We start from the raw sequence: 17,473 nt of genomic DNA, 5'->3' as shown, positions 1-17,473 counted from the left end.
CTACTAAAAGAGGGAACACATATTTATTAAACAGAAAAAAAATGGGTTACCGTTTTGAGGGTCAGAACTGAATATTTTCTTTAACAATAATACTTATACTATCATAAGAACATTTTAGTGAAATATAAAACAAACATTTTTCTCCCCTTATTTTCAGCAATCTTTTCTGATACCCATAGGAAGAAGGAGATGAAAAACAAAGAAAGGCCTGCTAGTCTGTAACTAAAGAGCCAGAAAGAAAAATTTACCTATTAGCTATCATTTCACTCAAGGGATGGTGAAATGCAAAAACAAACATGTCAGTTTATTCATTAGTAGTCAAGTGAGGAGGTAAACACCTCTCTCAAACTATGGTATCTGAGTTTGAATAGGGAATAGCCAAGGAAGCTCTCTAAAATGTCAAATCTGGACAAGATACCACCTAGAAATAAGTGACAGTAATTCACAGTGATACTAAAGTAAGAATCAAGTTGCAACACCTGTACTTAGTGACACCAATGCACTGTACCCAGTCTACGTGGATCTTCTTTATCATGTACCTTTCGCATAAATTGTGGAATATTTTTTGAGGGAAAAAAAAAAGAGTCTAGCTCACCTAGGCCGTTTGTTCTTGTAGCACCTGGGTTGGGGGAGATCCAAGTATGTGTGAAGGTAAGTAAAAACCTATGGCTAGCACTTTTGCTGCCTGTCTTTCTGACTGCAGAAGCTTTTAGCACATTTATCAGAAGCCATACAATGCAAACCCTTTTGATAGTAGGTCTCTGGGTGTAGCTTTCAAGATCATGCTTTGTTCCATTCTTCTTGTATTGTCAAACGGCACCCAGTAGGTGGTCTAGAGTGTGAATTTCAAACATGTGCTATTAATACGCCCAAAACTGTTGCTGCAAAGGTGAAAAAAAAAAAAAACACATTAATTGAATCCTGGCCTGTTCTTACTCATAATGTCACAAATACATTTTCTATGTCCTCAAGCAATAGGAAATAATTTGTAAAACCATGAACTCCTCGGGTGAATACACTACAGGTTTTAAAATAGGTATTATTCATAGTTACTAAAAGTAACTATACATTGTTGTAACAATTCTCTGAAAAAACTACATACGGTAAGGGTAGGTCACAATTAAAAAAATAATATTGCAATCTTTTTTTTTTTCCATTTACTCTGGTTTTCCTGCTGGTATACTAATGACCATTAGTAACAGTATTATATCTGTAGATACTTCATATTTTAAAATTTCTTTCTAATGCTCTTTCAAACATTTTTCTCATAAATGTTTTCTGGGAAAGTCACTATTATTCCCACTTTATAGATGTCATATGGAAATAATGGTCCCTACCTCAATGACTGTGTCAAAGATTCATTAGATCACCCACATTAAGTACGTAGGGTATCTGGCACATTACCTATTGAGTGCTCAAAACATGGTAACTATTATTAATATGCAAAAGTATCAATAATTATATTAAGGCTATCAGAGTCCATTTTAAGCAGGCCAGTCAAGTTTAGGTCTTCCTCTAGAATTGGACAATTCTTCCCAAAAATGAAGATACTACTGATCCATGCTGGAATGCTTTTCCCTTCCTCACTCCCAACTCCTAATCCATGCTGATCCATCCGCCTGGAATGCTTTTCCCTTCCTCACTCCCAACTCCTAACCTCTCCACTGGGCTAATTCTTACTCTTTGGATCTCAGCTCACACAGTACTTCCTCCAGGGGTAAGCAGTCCCAATCCTCGCCCACACCCGTATTACTCTATAGACACGAGGGTCTCCTCGCATGCGCGCCAATGCGCATCACGACTGTCTGCTTCTACGCCCGCTTCCCTGTGAGACTCAGGCTTCATGAGGGCAGGGATTGTGGTCTATCTTTAGATACTACATTTCCGGTGGTTAGCACAATGCTAGAACACAGTGGGTGCTCAGTAAGTATCTGTGCTATGAGGACACCTGGGATCTGAAATCGGCCTGGTTGGTGTCACAAGAACAGGCTGTCATAGGGTGTGTGACTGGTGCCGGCCTAAGAAAGAAATCAGCAGTGAGCCACGGTGCCAGTGGAGGGTGCGGCTGGTGGAATGGGAGGTGGCACCGTAGAAAGCGGGGTCGGGCGGGGGGAGCGAGGAGGGGCTCTAGAGGAGATTAGGTTCCGCCTGGTCACTTCCAGTCATAGCAGCGGAGCCACGTCCAGATTCACCAACTCTGGATATGGAGAGAGCAGTGGGGCGGCACGGGGAACCAGAGCCTGGGCTGACTCCCCCGGTGCCAGGCGATGAGGTTTCTAACCAGAGCATGAACAACAAAACGCAGGCCAGGGGCTCCTGCTGGCTGGGATGAAAGAGCCCAGCCTGACCCACAGACCCCAGAAGACTTACCAGACAGTTGGGGTGTGCTGCGCACGCCTGGCCCAACACAGAATTGCAGTGCTGAGGAAGAAACTTCGAGACTTTGGGCACAGCTGTTGGAAAATGTACCGAAATGTTCTGATTTGTTACGGCAGCGGCATCATAGGAAGGGACGACTTTAGAATAGTATCTGACGGCACGGAAGGAATTGAGAGAGTGAGCTGTGCTGGGGATTCGGGTTTTACACACGGCGCCAACAGTGTTCTCTGACGCAGAGCTCGACTGACCTTTAATAAAAATAAAGCAAGTATCCATCAGTAGATGCAAATCAATAACCCTGAACTACTATATTTGAAATACATTGCCCTCTATTTCATTTCCTCATGGTCCAAACTTAAGACTACTGCTATACTCAAATGCTGATGTAAAAACAAAGTGAACTTTCTGGTAGTGGCATTTAGAGTGATACACACACTATAAATTAGTGTTCACATGTCACTAAAAGACAGATTTTGGAGACGCATCATACCTCTATGCCATTGTGTGTGCGTGCGCATGTCTCGCCATCGTAAAAACTGTGATCATCCCTATGAAGCATGGGAGAATGTTGGAAGGAAGAACTCCATCCAGCCACAACTCACTCACTGATTTTCTATGAGTGAAGTGGGTTATATTGTTATATAGCTATATTCTGTGCAGTAACTAGAAGGCAGAAAAATTTTTTTAATATATAATGAATGTTAACAATGTAATCTCAATATCGGGAATACCGTGTTTTGTTTTTAAACTTTCTGGCCGCGCTGTGTGGCTTGAGGGATCTCCCTGACCAGGGATCAAGCTCATGCCCCCTGCAGTGGAAGCACGGAGTCCAAACCACTGGACCGCCAGTGACTTCCCTGAACACCTATTTATTTTCTTCTGGATACTGACAGGAATAAAGGCAAAGGAACATACCTTTATGTCTACTTTAAATACAAATGTATCTGGAATATTTGTGAAAAATCATTTCGGCAAAAGTGTACAGAGACTTGTGAAAAAGGACAAGTAGAGGCAGCCTAAGGAAGTCTAATGTTGACCGATATCAGCACTTCTGGGTTACAGGTCAGATTTAGCACAGAAACCAGGGGACTTCAGGTGGCCATTTAACTTCTCCAGCCTTCAATTTACCGGCCTAGGTGGTGAAAGTGAAATCTGAAAGACTTATTAACTGATTTCAACTGTGCCAGTCCTCTTTCAGAAACCATTTGGCAACATGCGTGACCAGTTGTGCATGTGCTCACGTTCCCTAACTCACTCGTCACTCACTTCCAGGTATCCAGGCCAAGGAAAAAGTCCAAAATACAGAAAAATCTACAGGGAAATATTTACTATCATATTATGCATAAAATCACTCTCCCCACAAAACTGCAAACACTAAATGTAGCGACAGGAGGCCGACTAAGAAAACTATTCTATAAATCGTTTGATAAACTACTAAAACCATTACAATGGTGCTGAGGGCTGCATAATACAAAATTCAAGTGTACAGGACACAATGTTAAGTAAAAAAGCCAGAGACAGAATTGGAGATCCAATATGATTACGACTGTAGTATAGAAAAAGACTGTGGTGTAGAAAAAGACTTGAAGGGAATACATTTAAAAATGAATACAGTTATTATCTTAGCTGGGTTTTAGTAAAGGACTAATACTGCTTTTCAAATGGAAAAATGTATATAAATAAAATCGAAGTAGGGGTTTTGACTCAGTGACCTTCCAGGTCTTGTCCAGTCTGAACCTGACATAAGCCTATGGTCCTAGTGGATTTGTTTCTTCCCAAGAACAGTCATTTTAGGTGATGCAAAACCAAGAGATCCTGCAACACAGAAAGGCCTGAACTCACTACCATCACAAGAGTGTTTCAGAGTTTCTGCAGGATATGAATAGTGAAAATGCAGAAGTAAGTACTGTGTGTATAAGAAGTAACACTGACAGGCATACACCTGTGGCCTGACCCCTATCTGATTTAATCTGGGCTGACTGAATCATTCTTTGTGACATTCAGCCATAGCTACTTTAAGTAGATTAACCATGGCTCATGGCTACTTTTTTTTCTATTCTCCTTCCCTCTCCCCTAAGTCAGGAAAAAAGTCTAAATTGACGAATAAATACCCTGAGGTTGATTACATGAACAAGGAGGGCAATGTCCTATTTGGAGACCCTTTCTCTTTTGACTTTAGACACCATCCCCCGTAACCTCGTTTGTTCCCGTTGTTTCCACAATGTCCCCATAATGTGCATGGTACCTCGACGACAGCACTTAAAATAACACACGAATCATATTTTGCTTTATGACCCTGTCTGCTGCTCATCTGCGAGCTAAGAACAAGAACTGCACCATGTCTGTCCTCATGTCCCCATCTTTGAGGCAGAAACATTTAAGCTGAGAACTAAGCGATGACTGGGGGTGAGCCAGGCAGAGCGTGGGAAAGGGCATTCCCAGCACAGGGACGTGCTGACATGAGGCAGTGGAATCCCTTCGAGGAAACCAGTAGAAAGGTGACCTCAGACTCAGGCAGGGGGAGGAGATGGTAGGGCCTCTGGTCATCAGCACCTAACACGCAGGGTACATGCTCCATGACCTACTGGCTTCTCAGTGAAGAATAACCTTTGGGAATATGTACGAGAAGTCACAAGCTGGCAGCTGTGTGCTTCTACTCTGGCTCTGCTTTTTTTCCATCTTCTTATTTGTACAAGCACATGGGCATGCCTAGACTTTATAATACAAATAACAAAAATGCCTCCCAGTGGGTAAACACTGAATATTCACAATGGAATATTCACATAATGAATGTTTCTTGATCACCTACTGTGAGCTGGTCATTGTTCTAGGTACTAGAGATACAGCAATGAACAAAAGAGGCAAAAAAAAAAAAAAAAAAATCCCTGTCCTTGTGGAGTTGATATTCTAGTGGCAGAAGACAGGCAATAAAAAAATAGGCAAGAAAAGAATATTAGAAGGAGAACAGTGCTATGAAGACAAATACAGCAGAGGGAGTGGATAAGGAGTCCCACGTATTATGCGATGCTGGGAAGGAGTGTGCGGTTTTAATTGGGTGGTTGAGAAAGACTCACTGAGAAGGTGACAATTAAGCAAAGACACAAAGGAGGTAAATCAATTAATATGTTAAATGCTCAGTACAGGCAGACCTTGTTTTATTGCACTTTGCAGCCACTCTGTTCTTTTACAAATTGAAGGTGTGTGGCAACCCTACATCAAGTGAGTCTATTGGTGCCGTTTTTCCAACAGCATTTGCTCCCTTTATGTCTCTGTGTCACATGTTGCTAATTCCCACAATATCTTAAACCTTTTCATTATTAGCATATTTGTTACAGTGATCTGTGATCAGTGATCTTTTTTTTTTTTTGATTTCAGGTTGTAAGGAAATCGCTTTATTATTTCTGTTGTTTCAGGATTTTCAAAGGTATGCTTCAACCTTCCTAGGTGTGATGTGAATCCATGTTCCTTATTAAAAATATGTTTAATATTTTTATACAGGCATATCTCATTTTACTGTGCTTTGCTTTATTGTACTTCCATTGTGTTTTGAAGAGTTTTTTTTTTTTTTTTAAACAAATTGAAGGTTTGTGGCAACCTTGCATTGTCAGATGATGGTTAGAATTTTTTTTTTTAATCTTTATTGGAGTAGAATTGCTTTACAATGGTGTGTTAGTCTCTGCTTTATAACAAAGTGAATCAGCCACACATATACACATGTTCCCATATCTCTTCCCTCTTGCGTCTCCCTCCCTCCCACCCTCCCCATCCCACCCCTCCAGGCGGTCACAAAGCACCAGCTGGTGATCAGTGATCTTTGATGTTAAACTACTACTTGCTGGAGGCTCAGACGATGGCTAGCATTTTAAAGCAATGACATATTTTAAAATTAAGGCATGTACATTAATATTTGAGACATATGTATTACATACTTAATAGACTACGATAGTGTGTAAACATAACTTTTATATGCACTGAGAAACCAAAACACGTGTGACCCTATTGCGATATTCGCTTTATTGCAGTGGTCTGGAACAGGACTCACGGTATTTCTGAGGTCTGCCTGCACGCTGTTAGCACTGAATTAATATGAATACTTCCCTCCCTTTAGATTCTAGTCAGTAATACACATAGTCATCAGTGTGCTCATCATCTATCATTAAGATGAGATTTCTGGTAATGAGAGTCAATTTTCAGCCCACTTTCTGGGGTAACATTATTTAAATGCCAGTGGCCAGCCGTGTCTTTCAAGCAGACAGCACCAAAGGACTCAGGGTGTAATCTTCCAGCTACGCTCTATCCCCTGGTTGCGGCAGTGCCTGCACAGAAGGCCCAGGGTGAGCAGGACACACACGCGCGCCCGTGCACACTACGGCTGCACAGGGCGGTGGGCGGAGCTCACCTCTCACAGCTTCATCCAAGGGAGCCCCGGAGGCAGGAACAGAGTACACGTTCAAGCGTTTATTAGCCAGGAATCTGATCCCTCTCACAGGTGAATAAGTGCTTGTCAACACACTGTTTTCTCTTAAAAAAACAAAACATTCTTTAGGCATTTCTCAAGGAAGATGATATGAACATTGCTGAGTTGAACTGCTCTTCTTACATTCAATTTCTAAAAAGCACAGACAGAGCCTATGCTCTGGATTAAATATAAGAACAAACTGTAGAAGAGGACTCATGATGGTTCTTTAGGATATGGAGGAATGGTTTACTTCTCCTTTACAGTTTTTCTTGGTGTCCACATTCTAATCAATTTAAACAAGGAAGCATTCATCTGGCACGTCACCTGTTATACTAGAAATGTCTTTAAGGACTCCCAACTGAAAATGGGGCTGGACTGCCCTGGTGACAGAGGAATGCTAGAATCTATCGCATCCTGACTGCATTGTCAATCACCACAGGCACTACTCGTAAAGCCCCATTTTAAGAAACAACAAAAGAAGAAAGAGTGAATCAAATGATGAAAGCATCATGGGCCTGAGAATATTACATATTTTATCACTGTAATTAAATGATACACATCAGCAATGGGAAAAGTTTACTGATTCTTTTTTTTTTAATAGACCTTTATTGGAATATAATTGCTTCACAATACCGTGTTAGTTTCTGTTGCACAACAAAGCGAATCAGCCATGTGCATACACATGTCCCTATATCTCCTCCCTCTTGAGCCTCTCTCCCACCCTCCCTATCCCACCCCTCTAGGTCATCACAAAGCACCAAGCTGATCTCCCTGTGCTATGCAGCTGCTTCCCACCAGCCAACTATTTTACATTCGGTAGTGTATATAAGTCGATGCTACTCTCACTTAGCCCCAGCTTCACCCTCCCAGCCCACGTCATCAAGTCCATTCTCTATGTCTACCTCTTTATTCCTGCCCTGCAGCTAGGTTCATTAGTACCATTTAGTTCTCATTATGGGTGGGTTCAGTGCCTGTCTCATTTCTAGCATTAGTACCAGAGGAAAATAACAAGGCGACCTCAGATTCACAAGATTCAGATGATCATACCTTTGTGCCATAATCGTGCCTGGGGTGGATAGCTGGATGGGCGTTTGTCGTTTCTTACAAAACCTCCTATTGATCTGAAGTACTTCTGTAATCTAAGAAATGAAGAGAGAAAGAGATTGAGATCTACTTAGATAGCTATAGCTATAGATTTTTTTCATATACACACACACACACACACACACACACATTTCTAACTATAAAAAATAAAAGAAATAAAACTGTAGCATTAAAGCACTGTCTGCGAGAATAAATTTCAAGGGCTTGAGAGTTGACTACCTGGCCCATGATGGCTGGAGGGATTTTCTCCCGGACATACTTCATGTAGTCAACTGTTGCCTCGAGAATCGAAGCTGTGTCATTCTTTCTCTCCTTCACATACGGCAACAGGGTACGCAGCTGCTCACAGCAATACTTGATTCGCTCTCTGAGCAGAGAAATGTAATAAATAAGGAATGATTAGCCTGTTTTCTTCCTTGTGCACAAGGACAACCAATCCCCCCTCTGGGTTTGTTTATAAAGGAACCGGCCCCTGCCTTTCTAGTCTCCGTTTTAGAGGAGGGCCATGTCCCCACAAGCCAGCAGTCTCCACAGCCCCTGGAATCACAGCTTTCTGGGGCACGGCTCACACTGCTGCCGAGTACAGAGTCTGTGCTGATGGCAGCCCAGCTCACTCTTCCCCGTGAGTGTGCAGGATGCCCAGACACTGAGGACACCAGAGAATACCCCTGCTGCCTATGGAAACCTACAGGCACGCATCCCTCAGAGGAGAGGATCACACACCATACACATAAATCCTTTTGTGATTCACACTAGAAGCCTGGAAGGCAAAGAAAGAATCCTCAGGATATTCATGTCACTCTGACCTGGACCACATTTCCAACAATACACAATTAGCAACTTAGAATACATGGGCTTCACCTGTGTTCTGAGCCAAAGGAAAATCAGAAGCCTGCTTCCTTTACATGAGGTAGGTAGATGGACAGAACAAATAAACCAATATGCAAATGAGAACGTCATCCAGGCTCATATCAGAAAGAAACTAACCTAAGTCTTTCACAGTTCTTAAGGGAAATACATAGGAAATGTAACTCTAAATTGATCTCAGGCTTTGTGACCTTCAGTTATCCGTGTGTTCAGTTAATAAGCATTCTTAAGCACGTTTTCCGCTGAATACTGCCTTGACATGTACGGGATCAAAGGGTGGCTCTGCCCATTACTAGTTGGGACCTCTGGCAACTTACTAAACCTCTCTGAACCTTAGAATGACAAAACTAAATGGATTTTTAAAAATCCACTTTGTCACATAGCCAGTGAATAACTCAAATATTCCAGATCAGTGGGTGGTATTTTAATTGGGCTTTGAGGAGCTTTGGGGGTTCTGTGGAGATGTCTCAGGCATCACTCTGTAAAAGGGATGGAAAAGTCAACAATTTGACATGTGTATGATGGGCTCTGAAACTTCATATACCCTTCCACATGGTACTTTCACTTACAAGGATCTCAAACACAGAACAAACTTCCTGTAAAATGACATCCATTAGTCTATCAGTACAACAGGAAAAACAATTTAAACACACAAAATGAGTGGATGCTTAAGTAAGCTCAGCAGAATATTATCTGGCAGTGGAAATATGTTATAAAGCTTACTGGGGGGGCTTCCCTGGTGGCGCAGTGGTTGAGAGTCCGCCTGCCGATGCAGGGGACACGGGTTCGTGCCCCAGTCCGCGAAGATCCCACATGCCACGGAGCGGCTGGGCCCGTGAGCCATCGCCGCTGAGCCTGCGCGTCCGGAGCCTGTGCTCCGCAACGGGAGACACCACAACAGTGAGAGGCCCGCGTACAGAAAAAAAAAAAAGCTTACTGGGGAAAAAAATAGTATATTTCTATAGGAGACAAGTATAAGATACAGGACAGCATATAAAATATGATCATAGCCATTAAGGAAAAAATAAGGCAAAAAAAAAGACAAAGCAAAAGTGTCAAGTAATCATTATTTCTGGATAGTTGGGCTATAGAAAATATTATTTCTTCCTTTAATTTTCTACATTTTCCAAATATCTTTGTGGGGCATATATCACTTTTATAATGAAAGATCACATTAAACATTTTTCCAACATTCATTAGGAAAATGTTCAAACATACAGAAAGATTGACAGAATTAAGATTTCTTAATTCTTAAAAGTTGAAAGAATTAAGAATTTGTACAGGGAACACTTATATACCCACTGCCTAGAGTCTATGGTGAACACTTACTGTCTATGCTTTGTCATATATGAATCATCCCACTGGCCATATACATCAACCTATTTTATTGCACTGAAGCATTTCAAAGTAAGTTGTAGACTTCAGTACACTAAACCCCTAAACGTATAGCTACAGTTCGAATTATTTTATTTTCGGGTAAAAGTTACATAAAATAAAATGCACCAATCTTAAGGGTACTATTCTATGAGTTTTGACAAACGTACAAAACTATGTGACACAAACTACCTAATCAACATTCTCATAACCCCAGAAAGTTCCTTATGTTCCTTCTTGGTCAGTCTCATTCCCCATAAGAGGCAACCACATTTCTGATATTTTTCTATCGCACATTACTCTTGTCTCTCCTTAAACTACATATAAATCAAATCTCACAGCACATGTCCTTTTATGTAAGGTTTCTTTCACTTGCATAATGTTTTTGAGATTTATCCATGGGGCTGCTTTGTTCCTTTTTATTAGGAATAAATACCCACATTTCAAATACTCAATAATATGACTGGCAGCTACCTTACTGGACAGCAGATATAGGCCATTTCTAACACTGCAGAAAGTTCTACTGAACAGTCCTATTCTAGAAGCTTTATAGTTTTAGCTTTATATGATAGCCCTCTCTATACTTCATGTTGAATTAATTTTTATATGGTATGAGGAAGGGGTCAAGTTTCATTGTTTTTTCATATGGATATCCTGTTGTTCCAGCACCATTTATAGAAAAGACTTTTGTTTCCCAAGTTGTTTGCCCTGGTGATTTGTTGAAAATCAAGTGACCATAATGTGTGGGCTATTGTGTTTTATTATCTACTGGTCAACCTTCGTGTTAGTAAAATGCTGATTAATGTAGCTGTATGCTAAGTCTTGAAGTCAGATAGCTTAAGTGCTCCAACTTTGTTGTACTTTTTCAGGATTGCTTTATTCTAAGTCCTTTTATATTCACAGTACTTTCCACACAGTTTTGAATTAGACTGTCAATTTTTACCCAAAAAAGTCTGTTTGAATTATTGTTTAGATTTAAATAAAGTTATATTTCAATTTAGCGAGAGCTGACATCTTTTTTCTTTTTTTTCAGTAAATTTATTTATTTTTTGGCTGCATTGGGCCTTTGCTGCACACAGGCTTTCTCTAGTTGCAGCGAACAGGGGCTACTCTTTGTTGCCATGCACGTGCTTCTCATTGTGGTGGCTTCTCTTGTTGTGGAGCACGGGCTCTAGGTGTGCGGGCTCAGTAGTTGCGGCTCGCGGGCTCTACAGCACAGGCTCAGTAGTTGTGGCACACGGGCTTAGTTGCTCCACAGCATGCAGGATCTCCCCGGACCGGGGATCAAACCTGTCCCATGCATTGGCAGGCAGATTCTTAACCACTGCGCCACCAGGGAATTCCCAAGAACTGACATCTTAACAATATAAATCTTTTAATTCATAATTATGTATAATGCATGATTTAGTTTTTCTTTAGTTTATCACTGCAATATTTTGAGTGACCACTGTACAGATATTATGTCTTTTATATATTTTTGTTCCTAAGTATTCTAAGGCTTTTTAACTCTATTTTCAATATAATTATTATTTTTCATTTTCCAATTGTTCACTGCTAATATAGAAAAATACAATTGATTTTTGTACACTGACCTTATATCCTATGACCTTGCTATATTCATCTTTTGGTTCTAGTAGTTATTTTGTAGGATCTTAGGACTTTATACATAAACAATCATGCCATCTATAAATGAGAGAGTTTTGTTTCTTTCTTTCTAAAAATAGGCAACCTTACTTTGTTCCAGATCTTTTTAAGGAACAAATGGTCAAAATCTCATCATTAAGTACAATGTTAGCTATAGGTTTTTCATAGATGCCCTTTAACAGATTCAGGAAATTCTCTTCCATATCTATTTTGCTGGAAGACTGGTTTTTTGTCTTTTAATCTTATGTTGTCAAATAAGTTTTCAGAATCTGTTAATCTATTGTTTTCTCCTTCATTGCGTTTAATGTGGTGAATTATATCGATTGATTTTTGAATGTTACATTAGCCTTGCTTTTCTAGGATAAACCCAGTGTGGTCACGACACATTATATCTTTATCTATTACTTCATTCAATTTGTTAAAATTATGTTAAGTATTTTTATGTCTCTGTTCATGAGAGATACTGGTCTGTAATTTTCTTTTTTTATAATATCTTTATCAGGTTTAGGGTTATGTTGGCATCATGAAATGGGTTAGGAATTGTTCTCCCTCCATTTTCTGTAAAATTTAAGACTGGTTATTACCTCTTCTTTAGATTTGTAACAGAATTCATCAGTAAAACCATCTGAGTTTGGCGTTTTCTCTTTGGTACTTTTTTGTTTTCTAGTAAGTTCAATTTCTTTAATATAGAGGGCTATTCAGATCTTCTGCTTCATCTAGTATCAGTTTTGGTAAATTGTGTTTTTCAAAAATTTGTCCATTTCACCTAAGTTGTTGAACTTATTGGCATAAAATTAGTTAAAATATACCCTTTTATATTATATGTTTATTGGATATGTAGAGGTAATTCCTCTTTCATTCATGATATTGGTAAAATGTTTTGTCTCTCTCCTCACCTGCCCGCCTCCCTCCCCTTTCTGTTTACTTTGGATTTACTTCATTTTACTTTTTCTAGCCCCTTAAAATGGACCCTTAGGTCACTGATTTTTAGATCTTTTGCCTTTTCTAATATAAGCATTTAAAGCCCTAGTGTTGGGACTTCCCTGGCAATCCAGTGGTTAAGACTTCAACTTCCAAAGCAGGGGGTGCGGGTTTAATCCCTGGTCGGGGAACTAAGACCCCACATGCCTTGCAGCCGAAAAACCAAACGTAAGACAGAAGCAATATTGTAACAAAATCAATAAAGACTTTAAAAAAATAAAGCCAAAATGTTTGCCATAAGCTTTGCTTTAACTGCATCTCACAAATTTTGAAATATTCTATTATCATAATCATTCAATTTGCAATATTTTCTAATTTTTCTTGTGATTATTTTCTTTTACCCATGGATTGTTTAGGAGTGTGTTCTTAAATTTCCAGATATTTGAGGTTTTTCTTTATATCAAATTCTTATTGGCTTCTAATTTAACTTAATTGTAGTCAAGGAACATACTCCTTGTGAATTCAACTTTTTTAAATGCACTGAAATGTACTATACCCCCCAGCATACAGTTTATCTAAGTGAATGTACCATACGCCTTTGAAAAGAATGGGTATTCCGCTGCCGTGCTGGGTATGGTGTTTTACATACATCTACCACATCAAGCTGGTTAACAGGGCTCACACCTTCTGTATCTGACTGATTTTTGGTGTCCAGCTGTTGTATCAATTGCTGAGAGAGGGATGTGAAATCTCCAACAATGCTTGTCAATATGACCCTTTAATTTTGTGAATTTTTCCTTCAAATACAATATCTGTCCCTTTAATTTTGTGAATTTTTGCTTCAAATACATAATCACTTGCTACTTGTGATTATTACATCATTCTGTTAAGTTGAACATTTTAAATACCAAAAGTATGCATTTATCTGACAGACCTGGAATGATTATGTCTGCTGCTAAGGTTTTCACAACAGGTGCAAAAGCAAAGTGTTCTTCTACTTTCTGTCTGATTGTGGCAGTCAAGATGAATGGAAGAGTACAGGGGAAAAACATGGTAATACAGAGAAAAACACAGAGAATTTTTGCAACTCATAAATAACTTTGTAAACAGTGAAGAGCCTGTTTTACTCCCCCCCCAAAAAAAACCCCTAAAATTTGAGTTAAAACAACCAACAGTTACAGATATTTTAATCTGATATTGTCATCTAATTTTAGACTAAAAGAAGACACAGTTTGTTAATCCCAAACTCCTAAGTTATCTCTCCCCCTCGCCACTATCCCCTTTGGTAACCATAAGTTTGTTTTCTAAGCCTGTGAGTTTATTTCTGATTTGTAAATAAGTTCATTTGTATCATCATTTTAGATTCCACATATAAGTAATATCATATCTGTCTTTATCTGATTTACTTCACTTAATATGATAATCTCTAGGACCATCCATGTTGCTGCAAATGGCATTATTTCACTTTTTTATAGCTGAGTAATATTCCACCATACACACACACACACACACACACACACACACACACACACCCACCCCACATCTTCTTTACCCATTCACCTGTTGATGGAAATTTAGGTTGCTTGCATGTCTTGGCTATTGTATACAGTGCCGCTATGAACACTGGGGTGCATGTATATTTTCAAAGTAGAGTTTTCTCCAGATATATGCCCAGGAATGGGACTGCTGGAACCTCGACACTGTTCTCCATAGTGGCTGCACCAACTTACATTCCCACCAACAGTGTAAGAGGGTTTCTTTTTTCTCCACGCCCTCTCCAGCATTTATTGTTTGTAAACTTTTTAATGATGGCCACTCTGACTGGTGTGAGGTGATACCTCATTGTAGTTTTGCTCTGCATTTCTCTAATGATTAGGGATGTTGAGCATCTTTTCATGTGCCCGCTGGCCATCTGTTATGTCTTCTCTGGAGAAATGTCTATTTAGATCTTCTGTCCATTTTTTGATTGGGTTGTTTGTTTTTTTGATATTAAGCTGTATGAGCTGTTTGTATATTTTGGAAACTAACCCCTTGTCAGTAGCATCATTTGCAAATATTTTCTCTCAGGTGGTCTATTCATTTTGTATATGGTTTCCTTTGCTGTGCAAAAGCTTTTAAGTTTAATTAGGTCCCATTTGTTTATTTTTGTTTTTATTTCCCTTACTCTAGGAGACGGATCCCAAAAAACTAATGCTGTGATCTATGCCAAAGAGTGTTCTGCCTATGTTCTCCTCTAGGAGTTTTGTAGTATCCAGTCTTATATTTAGGCCTTTAAACCATTTTGAGTTTATTTTTGTATATGGTGTTAGAGAACCTTTGTGAAGGATGTTAATGTTGGCTCAAAAAAGTAGGATACCCAGCTCAGGGGCCCCACAGGGTCCTGCTGTTTTCTTTTTCCTTTGTGTATGGAAGCAGCAATAGGCAACAACAGGCAAAAATGTGTTTTGTTTTTGTCATCTACCACAGAAGCCAGCTTGGTTATGACCCAGTCCAAATAAATCAGGGAAAGAACCAGCTAAAAGTGATTCTAAGAGGCTGAATGGCATTTAAAGCCAAAGGTCTTGGTCCAAACTGCGTCCTTGGTCTCTCCTCTGTACAGATGTGTCTCAGGCAATCAAGAACTCACAGAGAGAGGTCTCTTGGCCACATATGACCTAAGACCCTCTGAGAACTTCCTATTCTACCTTCCTTAAATTTCTAAGACTTGAAAAGTCTTTCCAGCCCTGGAAAAGCCTTCATTTGTGAGAAACTACAGCAAAACTCACTTTCACTTCAAGTGAGTGACATCCTGAAAATGATTAAACCGCCACCATTTTGGACTCACAGATACACAAACAAAATGAAGGTACCGCACTGCAAAGTATACACCTTACCAAGATAAAGACATATTTATATATTTAAAACATGCGTAATGAAAGGGATTTCATCAAGAATATTAGTATTAGCCAATTTTTATTAATCTGTTCTAATAAAAAAAACAGAGATGGTAGAGTTGTTTAAAAAAGAAATTCCCAAATGCAAGTATTCAAAACCATCAGCTGGGATCATTATTTCCTCAACATTAGCAAATATCATGTTACCTATGCTGCTTAAAAACAAAAAAGAGCAAAACAAAGCAAAAAAGACAAAACCATAAGTAAAGCAGCTGACTGGGAGGAGGAGGAGAAAAAGGAAGAGAAATAGACTAGAAGCATTTATTTTAAGATTCACAGGCATAATCAGAAGGGTTAAGAAGAGGAAATAGCATAAAGTAATTAGGGACGGATTGTTACTTTCTGGTATCTCCCAAGCAAATCTCTAAGTGGAGGGGTCAGTTCCTGGTTACAGCTTTTCTTTCTGGGAAACAAAGATTTCTAGCCCTTTAAATAATGCAACAGGGGCGGACACCCCCCAAAGCATCTTTGTAGTCCTCTAGACTAGTGGTTCTCAGATTTTAGTTTTCATCAACCACTAAAATTAAAAAAGAAAAACAACACAGAACTTTGGGGGACCAATAAAGGATTGCCAACATTCGATTCAGACATGAAAAATAATGAAAGAAAGGTACCATCTCCCAATAACATTTTGTTGCAAACCATTTACTAATATCACCATGATTTTAACATCAAATAAAGTATGGAAAACACAATCTTAGAATATGTTATATAAAATATAGCTTTAAAAATACTCATTGCACTGTATTTTTCTCATTTCACTGCAGATTAGTGAACTCTATAGGATAGCCTGGCCAGCTGGCCCTAAGTCTCCTCTTGGCTAAAGCAGCAGACATATGAGTGAAGGCCTTTTGGACCAGACTAGCCCATCTACCAGCCCATCTCATCAAGCCCAAAACCACACCATTTTCCCACTAATCTTCAGCAGACGATGGAGCACATTCGGCAGAAATGATCAACTTCCTCCTCCTTTCTGGCCCCATCAAAAGACTCATCTTTTCCCTCTTGCGTCATACGTGTATAGGTGTGGCTGATTCACTTTGTTATACAGCAGAAACTAACACACCATCGTAAAGCAATTATACTCCAATAAAGATGTTAAAAAAAAAAAGAAAGTCCAGGCCAGGCACCAGCTGGGAGAACACAAACACTCCAGAAGGGGACGGCTGGGGAAGGCAGAGGACACACAGCACGAAAAAAACAAACAAAAAGACTCATCTTTATCCACACTTAGCTTTAACTCCTTCTCTCCATTTTCAGTGGAAGAGGTGTGCTTCCACCTGGTTCTAGATTCCAAAGCCTTCTGCCTCTTCAGGGATGTAAATCCGTCGCCAGTGCCCCTCACTGCCTGAAGGGAACTAAAATTCTTTGACGTTCCTCCCACTGAGAGGTGGGGTCTATATACCCTTCCCTTAGGCCTGGGTAGGCTCTGTGACTGCTCTGACCAAGAGGACATGGTAGAAGTGGCACTGGGCCAGTTTCTGGTCCCAGGCCGTGTGAGAGCGCAGCTTCCTCTTCCTGCCCCCTGGAACACTCTCTCTAGGAGCCCTGGGCTGCCATGGAAGAAGTCTGACAACCCTGAGACTAGCAGGCTGGGGAGCTCCGGCTGCGTTCAGCCTTCCAGCCATCCCTGCAAAGGCCCCAGACCCTCCTGACTGGACCATCCTCCAGCTGAAGGCTACCAAGTAGCCCCAGTTAATGTCACATAGGCAGAAAAATTGCCTAGCTGAGTCCTGCTCAAACTGCTAACCCATAAAACCACGTATCAAGCCAATCAACTTCAGTCTCATTT

General features: G+C 40.0%; 1 protein-coding gene across 4 annotated transcripts in view; it reads right to left on the bottom strand.

Annotated features, from left to right (window-relative positions):
* Positions 1–572: 572 nt before the first annotated feature.
* Positions 573–17,473, bottom strand: part of SOHLH2 (spermatogenesis and oogenesis specific basic helix-loop-helix 2) — a 51,249-nt gene continuing 34,348 nt past the window's right edge. For all 4 annotated transcript variants that reach the window (XM_049701370.1, XM_049701369.1, XM_049701371.1 and 1 more), the window contains 5 exons: positions 8,162–8,309; positions 7,886–7,977; positions 6,779–6,900; positions 2,371–2,627; positions 573–881 (listed from right to left, as the gene is read on the bottom strand). In XM_049701370.1, coding sequence (XP_049557327.1) covers positions 861–881; positions 2,371–2,627; positions 6,779–6,900; positions 7,886–7,977; positions 8,162–8,309 — 640 coding nt within the window. In that variant the 3' untranslated portion in view covers positions 573–860. The remainder of the gene's footprint in view (positions 882–2,370; positions 2,628–6,778; positions 6,901–7,885; positions 7,978–8,161; positions 8,310–17,473) is intronic.

This window comes from Orcinus orca, chromosome 18 (assembly GCF_937001465.1).
Source record: "Orcinus orca chromosome 18, mOrcOrc1.1, whole genome shotgun sequence".
Classification (NCBI taxonomy): Eukaryota; Metazoa; Chordata; class Mammalia; order Artiodactyla; family Delphinidae; genus Orcinus; species Orcinus orca.
This window is presented reverse-complemented; position numbering and strand designations above follow the sequence as displayed.